Source organism: Hyla sarda, chromosome 8, assembly GCF_029499605.1.
Source record: "Hyla sarda isolate aHylSar1 chromosome 8, aHylSar1.hap1, whole genome shotgun sequence".
Classification (NCBI taxonomy): domain Eukaryota; kingdom Metazoa; phylum Chordata; class Amphibia; order Anura; family Hylidae; genus Hyla; species Hyla sarda.
Genome location: NC_079196.1, coordinates 46,570,429 through 46,591,451, shown reverse-complemented (window position 1 = coordinate 46,591,451; position 21,023 = coordinate 46,570,429). Strand labels below are relative to the sequence as shown.

Sequence of the window (21,023 nt, the reverse complement as noted above, 5' to 3'; positions counted from 1 at the left end):
CTATTATTAAGAACTACATCATTGGTATAAATTTTACATAATTCCTATATTTTTATGAAATTTGTTAGTCTATAGTTTTTACCTTTTTATGTCATTTCTGAGGAGAAATTGTCACACTTTTTTTTTTTTAACTGGTTGTTCACATTTGCTTTGGTGGTTTGGAAGATCTGCTGACAGAAGCCCCTTGTCAATCACACTGACTTACACAATGTAGACATGAAGAAGCTAGATTTAAATGCCCAAGGCAGATTATAGTGCTGGCCCTACAAAACTCTGTCATTTTCTTTAAACAGCTTTAATTTTAGAACAAAGGATGTTTTTTGATTTTTGTAGTATCCAGAAGAAGCTTTTCCAAAAATGTAGCCGAGAAACCTTTTAGAGACCGCTTTACTGAAAATTTTGCACTTCTCCATTGCATGCACGGTCAGAATTTGCTAAGAATGGCAATATTAATTTATTCTAGTTTTTTTTGTTGTTGTTTTTTTTTTTTTTTTTTGCTTTGTACTGTATTCTGTATCTGATTGCTTAAATAGTGGCTACCCAGATTATAGACGCTTAAAGGCAACGTGTCACATAGATTTTTTTTTTTTTTTTTAAACTAAAGTCAAATACAGACACATATTCGCTTTTTTTGGAATCAGTTCCTATTTCCTGTTTATAAGTTTTGGTTTTCATTTTTTTGTAACTCATTATGGAGGCAGCCATCTTGCTCTTTTCTGTTAACAGCATTTAGAGAGATGATTTACAGTAGCCACTAAGGCCATAGTCTGTAGCTGTTAGTTACCAAAGCCCAGGGAAAAAAAAAAAAACTTTCTATAACCCCCACCTCTGTAACCCAACCCCACCCCTGTCTAATGTGATTGCTTGTAATCTGTGCCAGTTAATAATCCATTCATGTAAGCCTGCAGTGCTCACAATCAAACCAATACTCCTTGACCAATATTTAAATCATTTAAACATGCCCCCTCTACATGTTTCATTGTTATTACAATGTCCTCAGGAGGGTAATGGGCAGTTGGCATTCTGGAGCTGTCTTACTTAAAGGGGTACTCCGGTGGAAAACTATTTTATTTTTATTTTTTAAATCAACTGGGGCCAGAAAGTTAAACAGATTTGTAAATTAGTTCTATTTAAAAATCTTAATCCTTCCAGTACTTATCAGCTGCTGTATACTACAGAGGAAGCTGCATTTCTTTCTGGAATTCTTTTCAGTCTGACCACAGTTCACAGGGGACAGGGAGAGTGAGCCCTTAACTGACCCTTAAAACACTCTCCCTGCCTACTTGCCCATCCATCCTAAGCGATGGATCAAAAATTGGGCGCCGGTCCCTCCCTGCGCTACAGTGCAGTAGCTATAAAACACATATATACATAGTCGGTCACAGGCCAGAACAGAAACAAAAAACTACTAGACAACCAGATATAACAGACAAGATACTAATACTAACAGGGCAGAATATAAACAGGCAAACTGATCAGGAACATAGGACACTGTTCACAAACAGATACAGAAGAAAATGATCAGATCAACCAAACAGGATATAAATATAGAACACTGTTTACACTGGACACAGATAACTAACAAACAGATTAGGTTCAGAACACAAGACTGGGATATGGGACTGTTCAGCATAGACTCCAGGAGCAAACAGGAATAAAAACTCAATCCCCCAGAAAACCTCCAGAAAACCTCCAGAAAACACGAGAATGTCTTGATTCTATGACTCAATCTCCCAGAGTCTACCATGGAGCACGGAGATATCGTGTACTAAATCTCAATTCCCCAGAGTCCCATTAAAAGGTCACAGGGATGTCTTGTTACAGAAATTCAGAAAACGGATGCAAGAAAAATCTGTGTGAACAGCGACATAGCAGAATGGAAATACAATCCTAAAAACCCGACAAATGTAACAGACTAAAATCTACAACAAGGCTAATTAACCATGGTTAAAAACTCAGATAAAATATCACAAGATAAATACAAGGTAAATGCTCAAGCAGACTTGAAAGTGTATAGAACAAGCAGACAAAGTGTATTCCACTAAATAACCAGCATACAGACTGAGCTGGAGTTATATAGCCACACCCGCCTTGCACTTTGGTGAAAGGCTTAACTCTACCACGCCTGGAAAGGAAAGTACAGAAACATAATGAATGAAAAACAAGGTGTGAACAGGACCTAAAACGGAAAAATGCAAAAACAAATAAACAGACATTACAACTTTACACATTTTGGCACTTAACCTCCTGATTCCAAGCCATCTGGCTAGTATTGGAGACATTTGTATAGATCTGAACGGATGTCCGGGCCGTATCCCACGGCAATATTCACTTATTATGCCTTTTGTTTCTCACTGTGCCAAAGGCTGGCCGGGCATTCTAAAAGTTGTAGTTTTGCAGCATTTGGAGGGCCACCGATTGGATACCACTGCCCTATTGTTATGCCTCTGCATCTGGGGTTCAGTATCAAAGCCTTTGGTTTACTGAGTGATGAGTACCTAACCTTGGTGAAGCTGCAATAATAGGCAGTGATACACACTGGGTTCTTCTCATTGGGTTCTTGGCCACACACTGATACACACTGGGTTCTTGTCATTTGGTTTACTGAATTTTTGGCCAAGTCATTCTCATGCTAACCCACTTTTTTCATTTTCTCTAATTATACTCTCTTCTATGTACATAGTTGGGCTTTACATTATCAATTGATAGACATCTTTTTTGTAGCACTAGTAACTTAATATAGTATAGTTCATTGAATATTTTCTTTTTTATACCATCCATTTGTTTGTAAGTATTTATAATGTGTGGGGTATGTGGTTAATTTTGGTTGAAGTGTATCATGGAATTTTTCCCTTTCTTCACTTTGCCTTTGGGTTAGATACAGCAGTAGTCTGGCAAGACAAATCATTTTATAAAAGGAGGCTGAAGAAGAAAAAAGGGAGACTCACTTAGTCAATCCCCTGTGGCTGCCATTTCACTCACGTGGTCCTTGCTGAAAAAAGTTACAATGCCCCACTGCTGCTGTTCCAGCACTCACCGAGTCCCTGCTGATCTTCTCCTCCTAGTCCTGGTTTAACACACAGGAAATGTCCACTAAGCCAATCACTATCTGCAGCTGTGACCCACGCCAGGGAGTGATTGGTTGAGTGGGCATTTCGTGTATGTCACAATTAGACCAGAAAGTGGACCTGGTAATTGTTAGGACAGTAGAAGTGGTGGATCAAGGAGATAGGTAACCCTTTTTTTTAAGACTTCCTATCCATTTTATACAAAAGGTTGTATTGCCAGACAACCCCTTTAATGTCTTAACATTCCTTTAATGTATTTACATTCCATTTGTAAAGATTTTCTTTATTTTTGAGAGTGCCCATTTATTATGTGTTTTTTGTTGCTATGTATGAATTTGATTCATCACCTTTTTTGAGCATCTCTGCATTTACAGTAACTAATATTAGTATTCCTTTATCTTGCATTGATGAGTGCAATCTTTTTATTTATTTATTTACAAATATATAAAACATACATATAACACATTTATTTTACATTTCATTCCCACCCCCCTTCCATCCACCCTAGATACTGTTACGCCGAGCGCTCCGGGTCCCCGCTCCTCCCCGGAGCGCTCGCTACACTCTCGCTACTGCAGCGCTCCGGTCAGATCCACTGACCCGGTGCGCTGCGATACCGCCTCCAGCCGGGATGCGATTCGCGATGCGGGTGGCGCCCGCTCGCGATGCGCACCCCGGCTCCCGTACCTGACTCGCTCTCCGTCGGTCCTGTCCCGGCGCGCGCGGCCCCGCTCCCTAGGGCGCGCGCGCGCCGGGTCTCTGCGATTTAAAGGGCCACTGCGCCGCTGATTGGCGCAAGTGGTTCTAATTAGTGTGTTCACCTGTGCACTCCCTATGTATACCTCACTTCCCCTGCACTCCCTCGCCGGATCTTGTTGCCATTGTGCCAGTGAAAGCGTTTCCTTGTGTAATCCTAGCCTGTGTTCCAGACCTCCTGCCGTTGCCCCTGACTACGATCCTTGCTGCCTGCCCCGACCTTCTGCTACGTCCGACCTTGCTTCTGTCTACTCCCTTGTACCGCGCCTATCTTCAGCAGTCAGAGAGGTTGAGCCGTTGCTAGTGGATACGACCTGGTCACTACCGCCGCAGCAAGACCATCCCGCTTTGCGGCGGGCTCTGGTGAAAACCAGTAGTGACTTAGAACCGGTCCACTAGCACGGTCCACGCCAATCCCTCTCTGGCACAGAGGATCCACCTCCTGCCAGCCGGCATCGTGACAGTAAATCCGGCCATGGATCCCGCTGAAGTCCCTCTGCCAGTTGTCGCCGACCTCACCACGGTGGTCGCCCAGCAGTCACAACAGATAGCGCAACAAGGCCACCAGCTGTCTCAACTGACCGTGATGCTACAGCAGCTACTACCACAGCTTCAGCAATCATCTCCTCCGCCAGCTCCTGCACCTCCTCCGCAGCGAGTGGCCGCTTCAGGCCTACGACTATCCTTGCCGGATAAATTTGATGGGGACTCTAAATTTTGCCGTGGCTTTCTTTCTCAATGTTCCCTGCACTTGGAGATGATGTCGGACCAGTTTCCTACTGAAAGGTCTAAGGTGGCTTTCGTAGTCAGCCTTCTGTCTGGAAAAGCTCTGTCATGGGCCACACCGCTCTGGGACCGCAATGACCCCGTCACTGCCTCTGTACACTCCTTCTTCTCGGAAATTCGAAGTGTCTTTGAGGAACCTGCCCGAGCCTCTTCTGCTGAGACTGCCCTGTTGAACCTGGTCCAGGGTAATTCTTCCGTTGGCGAGTACGCCGTACAATTCCGTACTCTTGCTTCTGAACTATCCTGGAATAATGAGGCCCTCTGTGTGACCTTTAAAAAAGGCCTATCCAGCAACATTAAAGATGTTCTGGCCGCACGAGAAATCCCTGCTAACCTACATGAACTCATTCATCTAGCCACTCGCATTGACATGCGTTTTTCCGAAAGGCGTCAGGAGCTCCGCCAGGATATGGACTTTGTTCGCACGAGGCGTTTTTTCTCCCCGGCTCCTCTCTCCTCTGGTCCCCTGCAATCCGTTCCTGTGCCTCCCGCCGTGGAGGCTATGCAGGTCGACCGGTCTCGCCTGACACCTCAAGAGAGGACACGACGCCGCATGGAGAATCTCTGCCTGTACTGTGCCGGTACCGAACACTTCCTGAAGGATTGTCCTATCCGTCCTCCCCGCCTGGAAAGACGTACGCTGACTCCGCACAAAGGTGAGACAGTCCTTGATGTCAACTCTGCTTCTCCACGTCTTACTGTGCCTGTGCGGATATCTGCCTCTACCTTCTCCTTCTCTACTATGGCCTTCTTGGATTCCGGATCTGCAGGAAATTTTATTTTGGCCTCTCTCATCAACAGGTTCAACATCCCGGTGACCAGTCTCGCCAGACCCCTCTACATCAATTGTGTTAACAATGAAAGATTGGACTGTACCATACGTTTCCGCAATGAGCCCCTCCTAATGTGCATCGGACCTCATCACGAGAAAATTGAGTTTTTGGTCCTCCCCAATTGCACTTCCGAAATTCTCCTCGGACTACCCTGGCTTCAACACCATTCCCCAACCCTGGATTGGTCCACTGGGGAGATCAAGAGTTGGGGTTCCTCTTGTTTCAAGGACTGCCTTAAACCGGTTCCCAGTTCTCCTTGCCGTGACCCTGTGGTTCCCCCTGTAACCGGTCTCCCTAAGGCCTATATGGACTTTGCGGATGTTTTTTGCAAAAAACAAGCTGAGACTCTACCTCCTCACAGGCCTTATGATTGTCCTATTGACCTCCTCCCGGGCACTACTCCACCCCGGGGCAGAATTTATCCTCTCTCTGCCCCAGAGACTCTTGCTATGTCTGAGTACATCCAGGAAAATTTAAAAAAGGGCTTTATCCGCAAATCCTCCTCTCCTGCCGGAGCCGGATTTTTCTTTGTGTCCAAAAAAGATGGCTCCCTACGTCCTTGCATTGACTACCGCGGTCTTAATAAAATCACGGTAAAGAACCGCTACCCCCTACCTCTCATCTCTGAACTCTTTGATCGCCTCCAAGGTGCCCACATCTTTACCAAACTGGACTTAAGAGGTGCTTATAATCTCATCCGCATCAGAGAGGGGGATGAATGGAAAACAGCATTTAACACTAGAGATGGACACTTTGAGTATCTGGTCATGCCCTTTGGCCTGTGCAACGCCCCTGCCGTCTTCCAAGACTTTGTTAATGAAATTTTTCGTGATCTCTTATATTCCTGTGTTGTTGTGTATCTGGACGATATCCTGATTTTTTCTGCCAACCTAGAAGAACACCGCCAGCATGTCCGCATGGTTCTTCAGAGACTTCGTGACAATCAACTTTATGCCAAAATGGAGAAATGTCTGTTTGAATGTCAATCTCTTCCTTTCCTAGGATACTTGGTCTCTGGCCAGGGACTACAAATGGATCCAGACAAACTCTCTGCCGTCTTAAATTGGCCACGCCCCTCCGGACTCCGTGCTATCCAACGTTTTTTGGGGTTCGCCAATTATTACAGACAATTTATTCCACATTTTTCTACCATTGTGGCTCCTATCGTGGCTTTAACCAAAAAGAATGCCAATCCCAAGTCATGGCCTCCTCAAGCGGAAGACGCCTTTAAACAGCTCAAGTCTGCCTTTTCTTCGGCTCCCGTGCTCTCCAGACCTGACCCATCTAAACCCTTCCTATTGGAGGTTGATGCCTCCTCAGTAGGAGCTGGAGCGGTCCTTCTACAAAAAAATTCTTCCGGGCATGCTGTTACTTGTGGTTTTTTTTCTAGGACCTTATCTCCGGCGGAGAGGAACTACTCCATCGGGGATCGAGAGCTACTAGCCATTAAATTAGCACTTGAGGAATGGAGGCATCTGCTGGAGGGATCAAGATTTCCAGTTATTATTTACACCGATCACAAGAACCTCTCCTATCTCCAGTCTGCCCAACGGCTGAATCCTCGCCAGGCCAGGTGGTCTCTGTTCTTTGCCCGATTTAATTTTGAAATTCACTTTCGGCCTGCCGATAAGAACATTAGGGCCGATGCTCTCTCTCGTTCCTCGGATGCCTCGGAAGTAGAGCTCTCTCCGCAACACATCATTCCTCCTGACTGCCTGATCTCCACTTCTCCAGCCTCCATCAGGCAAACTCCTCCAGGGAAGACCTTCGTCTCTCCACGCCAACGCCTCGGAATCCTCAAATGGGGTCACTCCTCCCATCTCGCAGGTCATGCGGGCATCAAGAAATCCGTGCAACTCATCTCTCGTTTCTATTGGTGGCCGACTCTGGAGACGGATGTTGTGGATTTTGTGCGAGCCTGCACTGTCTGTGGCCGGGATAAGACTCCTCGCCAGAAGCCCGCTGGTCTTCTTCATCCTCTGCCTGTCCCCGAACAGCCTTGGTCTCTGATTGGTATGGACTTTATTACAGACTTACCCCCATCCCGTGGCAACACTGTTGTTTGGGTGGTCGTTGATCGATTCTCCAAGATGGCACATTTCATCCCTCTTCCTGGTCTTCCTTCAGCGCCTCAGTTGGCAAACTCAGTTTGTACACATTTTTCGTCTTCACGGGTTGCCCACGCAGATCGTCTCGGACAGAGGCGTCCAATTCGTGTCAAAATTCTGGAGGGCTCTCTGTAAACAACTCAAGATTAAATTAAACTTTTCTTCTGCCTATCATCCTCAATCCAATGGGCAAGTAGAAAGAATTAACCAGGTCCTGGGTGATTATTTACGGCATTTTGTTTCCTCCCGCCAGGATGACTGGGCAGATCTTCTACCATGGGCCGAATTCTCGTATAACTTCAGAGTCTCTGAATCTTCCTCCAAATCCCCATTTTTCGTGGTGTACGGCCGTCACCCTCTTCCCCCCCTCCCTACTCCCTTGCCCTCTGGTTTGCCCGCTGTGGATGAAATATCTCGTGATCTTTCCACCATATGGAAAGAGACCCAAAATTCTCTCTTACAGGCTTCATCACGCATGAAGAAGTTTGCTGATAAGAAAAGAAGAGCTCCCCCCATTTTTTCTCCTGGAGACAAGGTATGGCTCTCCGCTAAATATGTCCGCTTCCGTGTCCCTAGCTACAAATTGGGACCACGCTATCTTGGTCCTTTCAAAATTTTGTGCCAGATTAATCCTGTCTCTTACAAACTTCTTCTTCCTCCTTCTCTTCGTATTCCTAATGCCTTTCACGTTTCTCTTCTTAAACCACTCATCATCAACCGTTTCTCTCCCAAACTTGTTTCTCCCACTCCTGTTTCCGGCTCCTCGGACATCTTCTCCGTAAAGGAGATACTGGCCTCCAAGAAGGTCAGAGGGAAAACTTTTTTTTTGGTCGATTGGGAGGGTTGTGGTCCTGAAGAGAGATCCTGGGAACCTGAGGACAATATCCTAGACAAAAGTCTGCTCCTCAGGTTCTCAGGCTCTAAGAAGAGGGGGAGACCCAAGGGGGGGGGGTACTGTTACGCCGAGCGCTCCGGGTCCCCGCTCCTCCCCGGAGCGCTCGCTACACTCTCGCTACTGCAGCGCTCCGGTCAGATCCACTGACCCGGTGCGCTGCGATACCGCCTCCAGCCGGGATGCGATTCGCGATGCGGGTGGCGCCCGCTCGCGATGCGCACCCCGGCTCCCGTACCTGACTCGCTCTCCGTCGGTCCTGTCCCGGCGCGCACGGCCCCGCTCCCTAGGGCGCGCGCGCGCCGGGTCTCTGCGATTTAAAGGGCCACTGCGCCGCTGATTGGCGCAAGTGGTTCTAATTAGTGTGTTCCCCTGTGCACTCCCTATGTATACCTCACTTCCCCTGCACTCCCTCGCCGGATCTTGTTGCCATTGTGCCAGTGAAAGCGTTTCCTTGTGTGTTCCTAGCCTGTGTTCCAGACCTCCTGCCGTTGCCCCTGACTACGATCCTTGCTGCCTGCCCCGACCTTCTGCTACGTCCGACCTTGCTTCTGTCTACTCCCTTGTACCGCGCCTATCTTCAGCAGTCAGAGAGGTTGAGCCGTTGCTAGTGGATACGACCTGGTCACTACCGCCGCAGCAAGACCATCCCGCTTTGCGGCGGGCTCTGGTGAAAACCAGTAGTGACTTAGAACCGGTCCACTAGCACGGTCCACGCCAATCCCTCTCTGGCACAGAGGATCCACCTCCTGCCAGCCGGCATCGTGACAGATACCCTACCTAGCCCCTATAGCCCCTGATAGACAAGACAGTAGCTAGTCCCACCCTCACTTCCTGAACTTTGTCCTAGCCTGTGCTTCAGCTGGGACAAAGATGGTGCTGCAGCCAGACTGGATTATGTTCTGGATGTTATGGAGACCCCTAGTGTTCTTTTCTAATAAGCAATGATTTCTATAAAAAGGAGATAAATAAGTTTTCTGACGCATATTGTAAAGGTTATTGTTTTGCCAAGATGTACAACATATAAAAAAATATTATAATTCTGACAGTGCCCATTTAACTTTTTTTTTGTTGTTGTCTTTTTTATGTATTCTACAGAGTTGGAAGAATCTAGGCAAAAATGTCCACCATGTTGGAACAAATTTTCGAACACATACTTAATATGGGAGTGCTGTGACGCATGGCTGAAAATCAAGCATGTACTCAATGTAATAGTCATGGACCCATTTGTGGATCTTGCAATTACCATCTGCATTGTTTTAAATACATTATTTATGGCCATGGAGCATTATCCTATAACTGATGAATTCAATGACGTTCTGTATGTTGGAAATCTGGTAAGTTCTTCTTTTAATGAACATTACCTAAACTTTTTTATTTGTGTGTGTGTGTGTGTGTGTGTGTGTGATTTTCTATTCTCTAAAAATGTGTAAGTCCATTTCTCAGTCTAAAATTGAACCAAGATAAAGTCATCCTCATTATGGGTCATGATTCAGCCAGAGAACACATAAATGTCATCTCCAGCTCAAAAGTGTGAAACTTTATCTTGATACTAGAAAGGTTGGCATAGAAACAAGATACGGAATTCACAAGGGAATTCTTATTTCAAAGAATAAGAAAAGAAATGAAAGGACTATTCAACAGAACCAAAACTTGTAAGGCAAAAAGTGTGATTGATTTGACTCACTTTTTTTGTTATTATAAATGAAATCTTAAAATATCTTTCTACATTTTGGTAAGGTCCTGGAGAACACACACAAGAATTACCTTTCTTGCTTTGCTCAGCAGTTTTGCTTTGTAATTTGGGACAGAATTAGCATAGTCATCTCATTATCAATGATTACAGGTGGAAACTCTACTGTACTGCTAGTAGCCTAGATCAGACACTAGTAGCACTAAACAGTGATCCCTCAACATACAATAGTTTCACCATATAATGGTCTTTTCTGGACCATTGTAACTTGAAACCAGACTCAACATACAATGCTATGGACAATCCAGATCTGTGAAATGTGTCAACAGCATCGGCATTTTAATGGTAAAACCCCGGTATTACTGAAGTGCCTGCACTGACTGGTGTCTGGTAGCGCCCCATACAGTACAGGGAGGTATTACATGTTCTGTACTCTTTACCTGTTCCAGGGTTAGCTGCTCCTTTGGACACCAGGTGAGGGCGGCTTCATGTTACTTTTTTAGCTCCTGTCCTCTCCATAGACAGGGATTACAGCTCCCAGCAGATCTTTCTTACTTTTATATGTAAGGATTTGCTTTATCTATATTAGTTATCTACTTATTTTTCTTTAATCCTCACTTTTTCCTATTTTTGGATGACATTTTAGTGGTTTCAGAACCAATTAACAAGTTTCAAAGAGTTACAAATGGTTTCAACCTACAATGGTCGTCCTGGAACCAATTAATATATATAACTTGAGGGACCACTGTACACTTTACACACAGATAAGGCCTCAGTATGTAGCCATTTTGTTTACAACCTGTTACTCCCTGGTTCTTGATGAGAGTCCTATTCTCAATCTCATTCTAGAGACTGTATTAGGGTAAGTTCACACGGTAGAATGTCCGTGCGGAATTCCACATGAATATTCCGGACTAGCATTCCACAGCAGCAGAGTCCCATTCATTTCAATAGGATTCTGCTGCTCTGTTCTCATGACAAAATGTACGTGGCATCAACATCTGCTGCAGAAATCCTGGTTCAGGGGTCCACAGAAACATTGAACCTGTTCAATGTTTTTGCGGATTCCGCCTGGAAATGCATTGCCATCTATGAGACGGCCCGTTTCCGAGCAGCCCTAGTGCCGGCTTGTTCTCCCGGAGCTCTGCTGTCTGTGGAATAGTCTGTGTGTGCTATTATTGGTGGAGTGGGGAGGGGTGACCACTCTGTGTGAGAGGTAGGGGTGATTAGCCTTTGTGTGAGGTGGGGGCAAAGACCAGTCTGTGTGGTGGTAGGGTGACCAGTCTGTGTGTGAGGGTGACCAGTCTGTGTGGGGTGGGGGTGAATAGTCTGTGTGTGGGGTGACTAGTCTGTGTGTGCTTTGGGAAGGGTGGGTGATCACCCTGTGTGAGGGGTAGGGGTGTCTAGTCTCTGTGTGAGGTTGGGGAAGAGACCAGTCTATGTGTAGTGGTGGGGTTACCAATCTGTGTGGGGTGTAAGGATGACTAGTCTGTGTGTGGGCTGTGGGTGACCACTCTTTGTAAGGTGGGGGTGACTAGTTTGTATGTGGGGTGGTGGTGACTAGTTTGTGTGTGAGGTGGGGGTGCCTTGTCTGTGTGTTGGGTGGGGGTGTCAGATGGGGTAAAGGGGGTCCATGTGTGTTGAGTAGGGGTGACCAGTGTGGGGTGGAGGTGACTAGTGTGTGTGTAGTGTGTGAGTGACTAGTCTTTGTGCAGGGTGGGGGGGACTAGTCTGTGTGTTGGGCTGGGGTGACAAGTCTGTGTATTGGGTGGGGGAGACTAGTCTGTGTGTGAGATGGAGGGGAGGAGGGGGGAAGGTGATTAGTCCATGTGGGTGGGGGTAACTAGTCTGTGTGTGTTGGGGAGTGACCAGTCTGTGTATGTGTGGTAGGGGTGACTAGTCTATGTATGTGGTGGGGGAGTGACAAGTCTGTGTATGTGTGGTAGGGGTGACTAGTCTGTGTATGTGGTGGGGGAGTGACAAGTCTTTGTATGTGGTGGGGGAGTGACCAGTCTGTGTATGTGTGGTAGGGGTGACTAGTCTGTGTATGTGGTGGGGGAGTGACCAGTCTGTGTATGTGTGGTAGGGGTGACTAGTCTGTGTATGTGGTGGGGGAGTGACCAGTCTGTGTATGTGTGGTAGGGGTGACTAGTCTGTGTATGTGGTGGAGAAGTGACCAGTCTGTGTATGTGTGGTAGGGGTGACTAGTCTGTGTATGTGGTGGGGGAGTGACCAATCTGTGTATGTGTGCTAGGGGTGACTAGTCTGTGTATGTGGTGGGGGAGTGACAAGTCTGTGTATGTGGTGGGGGAGTGACCAGTCTGTGTATGTGTGGTAGGGGTGACTAGTATGTGTGGTAGGGGTGACTAGTATGTGTGGTAGGGGTGACTAGTCTGTGTATGTGGTGGAGGAGTGACTAGTCTGTGTATGTGGTGGAGGAGTGACTAGTCTGTGTATGTGGTGGAGGAGTGACTAGTCTGTGTATGTGGTGGAGGAGTGACCAGTCTGTATATGTGTGGTAGGGGTGACTAGTCTGTGTAAGGTGTGGAGGTGACCAGTCTGTGTGTGGAGTGGGGATGAGTAGTCTGTGTGTGAGATGGGTAAGAGGGGGAAGGTGACCAGTCTATGTGTGTGGACAGGGGCGTAGCTATAAAGGTAGCAGAGGTGGCAGTCTCATCAGGGCCCTGGTGGCTAAGGGTGCCCCAAAACACATCTGCCCCATAAGATATCAGTATTTTAAATGACATGTGGGGCCCTGTTACTGATTTTGCATTGGGGCCCAGAAGCTACAAGCTATGCCTCTGTGTGTGGGGTGGGGGGTGACCAGTGTGTGTGTGGCGTGGGGGGGTGACTAGTCTGTGTGTGGTTTTAGTGACTAGTCTGTGTATGTGTAGTAGGAGTGACTAGTCTGTGAATGTGTGGTTTGAGGGAAGAGTCGGTGTATGTGTAGTAGGAGTGACTAGTCTGTGAATGTGTGGTTTGAGGGACTAGTCGGTGTATGTGTAGTAGGAGTGACTAGTCTGTGTATGTGTAGTAGGAGTGACTAGTCTGTCTATGTGTAGTAGGAGTGACTGGTTTGTCTATGTGTAGTAGGAGTGACTAGTCTGTGTATGTGTAGTAGGAGGGACTAATCTGTGAAGGTGTGGTTTGAGGGACTAGTCAGTGTATGTGTAGTAGGAGTGACTAGTCTGTCTATGTGTAGTAGGAGTGACTAGTCTGTTTATGTGTAGTAGGAGTGACTAATCTGTCTATGTGTAGTAGGAGTGACTAGTCTGTCTATGTGTAGTAGGAGTGACTAATCTGTCTATGTGTAGTAGGAGTGACTAGTCTGTCTATGTGTAGTAGGAGTGACTAATCTGTCTATGTGTAGTAGGAGTGACTAGTCTGTCTATGTGTAGTAGGAGTGACTAGTCTGTCTATGTGTAGTAGGAGTGACTAATCTGTCTATGTGTAGTAGGAGTGACTAATCTGTCTATGTGTAGTAGGAGTGACTAATCTGTCTATGTGTAGTAGGAGTGACTAGTCTGTCTATGTGTAGTAGGAGTGACTAGTCGGTGTATGTGTAGTAGGAGTGACTAGTCTGTCTATGTGTAGTAGGAGTGACTAGTTTGTCTATGTGTAGTAGGAGTGACTAGTCTGTCTATGTGTAGTAGGAGTGACTAGTTTGTCTATGTGTAGTAGGAGGGACTAGTTTGTGAATGTGTGGTTTGAGGGACTAGTCTGTCTATGTGTAGTAGGAGTGACTAGTTTGTCTATGTTTAGTAGGGGTGACTAGTCTGTGTATGTGTAGTAGGAGTGACTAGTCTGTGTATGTGTAGTAGGGGTGACAGGTCTGTGTATGTGTAGTAGGAGGGACTAGTCTGTGAATGTGTGGTTTGAGGGACCAGTCGGTGTATGTGTAGTAGGAGTGACTAGTCTGTCTATGTGTAGTAGGAGTGACTAGTTTGTCTATGTGTAGTAGGAGTGACTAGTCTGTATGTGTAGTAGGAGGGACTAGTCTGTGTATGTGTAGTAGGGGTGACAGGTCTGTGTATGTGTAGTAGGAGGGACTAGTCTGTGAATGTGTGGTTTGAGGGACCAGTCGGTGTATGTGTAGTAGGAGTGACTAGTCTGTCTGTGTAGCAGGAGTGACTAGTCTGTATATGTGTAGTAGGAGTGACTAGTCTGTCTATTCGTAGTAGGAGGGACTAGTCTGTCTATGTGTAGTAGGAGTTACTAGTCTGTCTATGTGTAGTAGGAGTGACTAGTCTGTCTATGTGTAGTAGGAGTGACTAGTTTGTCTATGTGTAGTAGGAGTGACTAGTCTGTCTATGTGTAGTAGGAGTGACTAATCTGTCTATGTGTAGTAGGAGTGACTAGTCTGTCTATGTGTAGTAGGAGTGACTAGTCTGTCTATGTGTAGTAGGAGTGACTAATCTGTCTATGTGTAGTAGGAGTGACTAGTCTGTCTATGTGTAGTAGGAGTGACTAGTCTGTCTGTGTAGTAGGAGTGACTAGTCTGTCTATGTGTAGTAGGAGTGACTAGTCTGTCTGTGTAGTAGGAGTGACTAGTCTGTCTATGTGTAGTAGGAGTGACTAATCTGTCTATGTGTGGTAGGAGTGACTAGTTTGTCTATGTGTAGTAGGAGTGACTAGTCTGTCTATGTGTAGTAGGAGTGACTAATCTGTCTATATGTAGTAGGAGTGACTAATCTGTCTATGTGTAGTAGGAGTGACTAGTCTGTCTATGTGTAGTAGGAGTGACTAGTCTGTCTATGTGTAGTAGGAGTGACTAGTCTGTCTATGTGTGGTAGGAGTGACTAGTCTGTCTATGTGTAGTAGGAGTGACTAGTCTGTCTATGTGTAGTAGGAGTTACTAGTCTGTCTATGTGTAGTAGGAGTGACTAGTCTGTCTATGTGTAGTAGGAGTGACTAATCTGTCTATGTGTAGTAGGAGTGACTAGTCTGTCTATGTGTAGTAGGAGTGACTAATCTGTCTATGTGTAGTAGGAGTGACTAATCTGTCTATGTGTGGTAGGAGTGACTAGTTTGTCTATGTGTAGTAGGAGTGACTAATCTGTCTATGTGTAGTAGGAGTGACTAGTCTGTCTATGTGTAGTAGGAGTGACTAGTCTGTCTATGTGTAGTAGGAGTGAATAGTCTGTCTATGTGTAGTAGGAGTGACTAGTCTGTCTATGTGTAGTAGGAGTGACTAGTCTGTCTATGTGTAGTAGGAGTGACTAGTCTGTCTATGTGTAGTAGGAGTGACTAGTCTGTCTATGTGTAGTAGGAGTGACTAGTCTGTCTATGTGTAGTAGAAGTGACTAGTCTGTCTATGTGTAGTAGGAGTGACTAGTCTGTCTATGTGTAGTAGGAGTGACTAATCTGTCTATGTGTAGTAGGAGTGACTAGTCTGTCTATGTGTAGTAGGAGTGACTAGTCTGTCTATGTGTGGTAGGAGTGACTAGTCTGTCTATGTGTAGTAGGAGTGACTAGTCTGTGTATGTGTAGTAGGAGTGACTAGTCTGTCTATGTGTGGTAGGAGTGACTAGTCTGTCTATGTGTAGTAGGAGGGACTAGTCTGTGTATGTGTAGTAGGAGTGACTAGTCTGTCTATGTGTGGTAGGAGTGACTAGTCTGTCTATGTGTAGTAGGAGGGACTAGTCTGTGTATGTGTAGTAGGAGTGACTAGTCTGTCTATGTGTAGTAGGAGTGAATAGTCTGTCTATGTGTAGTAGGAGTGACTAGTCTGTCTGTGTAGTAGGAGTGACTAGTCTGTGTGAGGGGTGTGAGTGAATAGTCTGTGTGTGCGGTGGCTGAGTAACCAGTCTGTGAGTGGGGGTTTGGTTTTTGCTCAACATAAGCCGCACAGGGTGTGACAATCCATTTTTTGCAGAGCATAGGCAAATAATTACCAACCGTGTTTTAATTTGCCGATGACTATGAGAGAATATACATTGATCCGCTGGGTTAGCAAGCTGCCAATGCTGCAGTAACATTGGGCTCAGTGCTCGGTTTACTCGGCTGAAGCTCTGACTCTGCAGAATGCACGCTGCTGAGCTGGCACAATTGAAGAGGTGCAGGCGTCTATTATTGAACAAAGCCACTTGCAGCACATCTAATAAAGGCCTAATTTGCATTGAAATGGAAGCCTGTACATCACATCACTTCATTGTGTTGACATGCCTAGGCTGAGGTATGCTTGTATTGGTCGATGTGTTTTGGCCAATTATACGTATATTATGTATGAAGGCACTATGAGCTCAAGGACATTTTTATTGAAAAATACATTTTAAAAAATGTTTTTTTTTTCAGTCACTAATACAAATGTTACTGTTACTTTTAGACTATTTTTTGTTTCCATTATGTTAGGCTATATGTTAAATGCAACAAAATATGAAACGTGCATGTTGGACCCATTTATTGACCTTACAGAGGGATCTGTATGTATCACATACACCAGTGTTTCCCAACCAGCTGCTGAAAAGCTACAATTCCCAGCATGCATGGACAGCTATTGGCTGTCCGGGCATGCTGGGAGTTGTAGTTTTACAACAGTTAGTGCACCCTGGTTGGGAAACATGAACATACATTAATGTGCATAGGTGCAGGGGTGTACCCATAGTGAGTATATAGGGTGCAGCTGCATTGGTGGTAGTAATACAATCAGATGTGTGACTCAAAGCTACTGGGACCCAGTGCTCTTTATGTACAAGTCACCATTTACCGGCGTGCCACATGAACAATAAGTGGTATCCGGGAAACAAGCCCTTGGAGGAGAACTATTTCACATGATTTTTTCATTGCATGGTCTCTAGGATGTCCTACACCAGCTGGTGTGTTCATGTGAGGCAGAGGTAAATTTGGGCTCCTTTAGTTATTTCTCTCAGGGGTTGGGGTCTGTGGATAAGGAATTTTAGGTATTTGTGTGTCCTTGTTGAGTGCTATCTAGCTTTATAAAACTACTAGCAGAGTATCTGTCTTTGCCTGGTTTTCCTACCTAAACCTTGTGGAAAAAGCAACAATGATACTTTGGTCCTCATATCCCGTCCTAATATCCCGACCTCATATCCTGTCCTCATATCCCGACCTCATATCCTGACCTCATATCCAGACCTTACAGCCCATCCTCATATCCCAACCTTATATCCCATCCTCATATCTTGACCTCATATCCTGACCTCATATCCCAATCTTATATCCCAACTTTATTTCCTTTACTCAATTCCCATCTTTACTTCCCAACCTCATATCCCGTCCCCATATCCCGACATCATATCTCGTTCTCATATGCTGTCTTCATATCCCATCCTCACTTCCCGACCTCATATCCTGACCTCATATCCCGACCTCATACCCATATCCCATCCTCATAGCCTGTCCTTTAGGCTGAAAAAAGAAGGGGATGTTGCTTTGTGGGGGCTTGGCTTGTAAGCAGGACCGACACATTCACCTGGAGATGTGGAGCTTGTGGAGTAAGGTTGGGCTGAGCTGTGATGAAGAGATTGTGGTTGAAGGACCTGTGATGAAGAGATTGTGGTTGAAGGACCTGTGATGAAGAGATTGTGGTTGAAGGACCTGTGATGTGGGTGTATTGGGCAACAATGGTATTTTCGGCCTTGAGCTGAAATAAAAAAAGCGGAGCATGTGGAGTAAAGTATTGGAAGTCCCATAGATTTGCATGGGGCTTTAGACAAAAATCCTTACCCTCACAAATGGGGGTAAGTTAGGGTTGATTTAACTATCCTATATGTGTAGCAAGTTTCATTGAAATATTTCCAGCCATTTTGAAGTGACGCTGGAACATACATTTCCCATAGACTTGCATGGGACCTCAGAGAAACCCCCACCCTCACATAACTGGGTGTGTTAAGGTTAATTTAACTCTACTATATTTTTAGTTAAAATATGAGTAACATCTGTACCTACTATATTTTTAGTTAAAATATGAGTAACATGTGTACCAAGTTTAATTGAAATATCTCCAGCTCTTTGGAAGTGATGCTGGAACATACATACCTACATACATTGAGTTTTATATACAGTATTTATAGATAGATCAGCCTAACTTGTCTTTGGTGAATCCTTTCTATATACAGTGGTCCCTCAAGTTACAATATTAATTGGTTCCAGGACGACCATTGTATGTTGAAACCATCGTATGTTGAGACCAGAACTCTATGGAAACCTGGTAATTGGTTCTGAAGCCACCAAAATGTCATCCAAAAATAGGAAAAAGTGAGGATTAAAGAAAACTAAGTAGATAACTAATATAGATAAAGCAAATCCTTACATATAAAAGTAAGAAAGATCTGAAGGGAGCTGTAAATCACTGTCTATTTCAGTGTTTCCCAAGCAGAGTGCCTCCAGATGTTGCAAAACTACAAATCCCAGCATGCCCGGACAGCCTTCGCCTGTCCGGGCATGCTGGGAGTTGTAGTTTTGGAACAGCTGGAGGCACCCTCATTGGGAAACACTGGTCTATGTAGAGGACAGGAGCTTCTTCAGGGTCCTGTACAGAACACGCAGTGGAAAATGGAGCCACCCTCAACTGATGCCCAAAGGAGAAGCTAGCCCTGGCAGAGGTTACGAGTAGTACAGAACATGTAATACCTTCCTGTACTGTAGGGGGCGCTACCAGACACCAGTCAGTGCATGCACTTTAGGAATACAGGGGTTTTACCAGTGAAATATCCATTCTGATTGGTCGGTTCTTCCAGTCATTGACGCGTTTCGCAGATTCCATAGAATTGTATGTTGAGTCTGGTTTCAAGTTACAATGGTCCAGAAAAGACCATTTTTTTTTGAAAATATTGTATGTTGAGGCCATTGTAAGTTGAGGGATCACTGTTTTTGAAGATGGTTAACTATGGCGCATGTTTGAGAAAGTGGGCGGTTCTCGAATCCTTGCAAGGAGCGTTCCTCAATGATGCCCCTTCCTCCTTTTTTATGGACTGTCTGCATGGAACTGAATTCTGAGAAATACTAAGGAGATAATGACCAAGACGAGCACGGATTATGAGCACATCGGGTGACTGTGTCTGTTATGGTGAAATGATTCACTTGATGTTCACTGAAATCATATTCCGGAATCAAAGCTATTGATAAAACAAGAAGTAGAGTTAGTGTCTTGGGGATTGCTGAAAAGACAACAAACTTTAGGATAGGCCATCAATATAAGATTAGTGGGGGTCTGACTCCCGGCACCTCCACCAGTCAGCTGTTTGAAAAGGCTGCTCCAATGCTCCAAGTAAGTTCCCAGCACTGAACAGGGAGGCATCGGGAGGCACCAGCAGAAGGAGCGCGCGCCTGCTCAGAGAACTCACCACACGCATATAGAACAGATGGAGGCTGCATGCACTGAGGACCTGTGTGCCGATCACACAGCAGTCCCAGCGCTGACGTAAAGGAGATAAGCGTGGCAGCCTCATTGCTAGATTCAGTTCAGTGACAGGGAGCTGGCACTAAACACATTATTTCCATGAAAATACATTACATTTGCATTACATTGTAGAAATCTATAGCAGGATACATGCCAATGGCAACCACGTATCATTACCAGTTCTAAAGGTATGTGCCCCTTTGCAACAGTGTTTATTGTTGCAGAGCCCATTTAAAATAAATAAACGAATTATGAAACAAATTTAGAAATAACTGTGATTAACTCCTTCAGGAATAAGGGCGTACCTGTACACCCCTCGCCCAATCCCAGTGTGTAAAACGGGGTCACGCCGTGACCCCGCATCACACCAGGCCGGTCCCAGCTACTAACGATAACCGGGACCCTGGGCTAATAGCGTGCAGCACCGATCATTGGGCCACGCTCTATTAACCCTTCAGACGTGGCGATCAAAGTTGACCGCCGCATCTGAAAGTGAACGCTTCCCGGCGGCTCAGTTGGGCTGATCGGGACATCGCGATAAAATAGCGATGTCCCGATCAGCTAGGACGCGAGCGGAGACCCCCTTACCTTGCTCCGTCGTGTCCGATCGGCGTTTGATTGCTCCAAGCCTGAGCTAAAGGCTTGAGCAATCGAGCCCCTATCTCGCTCATCCATGCAAAGCTATGGCTTTGCAGGGATCAGGGTAAAAGATCAGTGTGTGCAGTGTTATAGCCCCCTATGGGAGCTATAACACTGCAACAAAAAAAGTGGAAAAAAAAAGTTAACAAAGGTCATTTAACCCATTGCCTAATAAAAGTTTGAATCACCCCCCTTTTCCCATAAAAAAAACAGTGTAATTAAAAATAAACACATGCGGTATCGCCACGTGCAGAAATGTCCGAACTATAAAAATATATTGTTAATTAAACCGCACGGTCAATGGCGTATGCGCAAAAAAATTCCAAAGTACAAAATAGCGTATTTTTGGTCACTTTTCATTTAATGAAAAAATGAATAAAAAGCTATCAAAAAGGCCGATCAATACAAAAATGGTACCGATAAAAACTTCAGAACACGACGCAAAACATGAGCCCTCATACTGGCCCGTACGCGGAAAAAAAATAAAATAGTTATAGAGGTTAGAAGATGAGAATTTTTTACATATAAATTTTCCTGCATGTAGTTAGGATTTTTTTCCGAAGTACGACAATATCCAACCTATATAAGTAGGGTATCATTGTAACCGTATGGACCTACAGAATAAAGATAAGGTGATACTTTTACCGAAAAATGCACTACGTACAAACTGAAGCCCCCAAAAGTTACAAAATGAAATTTTTTCTTCAATTTTGTCGCACAAGGAATTTTTTTTCCGTTTTGCCGTGGATTTTTGGGTAAAATGACTGATGTCACTGCAAAGTAGAATTGGTGGCGCAAAAAATAAGCTATCATATGGAACTTTATATGCAAAATTTAAAGCGTTATGATTTTTAGCAGGTGATGAGGAAAAAATGAAAATGCAATCC

General features: G+C 45.1%; 1 protein-coding gene across 5 annotated transcripts in view; it reads left to right on the top strand.

Moving 5' to 3' along the window:
• Positions 1-21,023, top strand: part of LOC130284382 (sodium channel protein type 2 subunit alpha-like) — a 226,218-nt gene that overhangs the window by 106,036 nt on the left and 99,159 nt on the right. For all 5 annotated transcript variants that reach the window (XM_056534675.1, XM_056534671.1, XM_056534674.1 and 2 more), the window contains exon 14: positions 9,542-9,780. In XM_056534675.1, the coding sequence (XP_056390650.1) occupies positions 9,542-9,780 (239 nt within the window). The remainder of the gene's footprint in view (positions 1-9,541; positions 9,781-21,023) is intronic.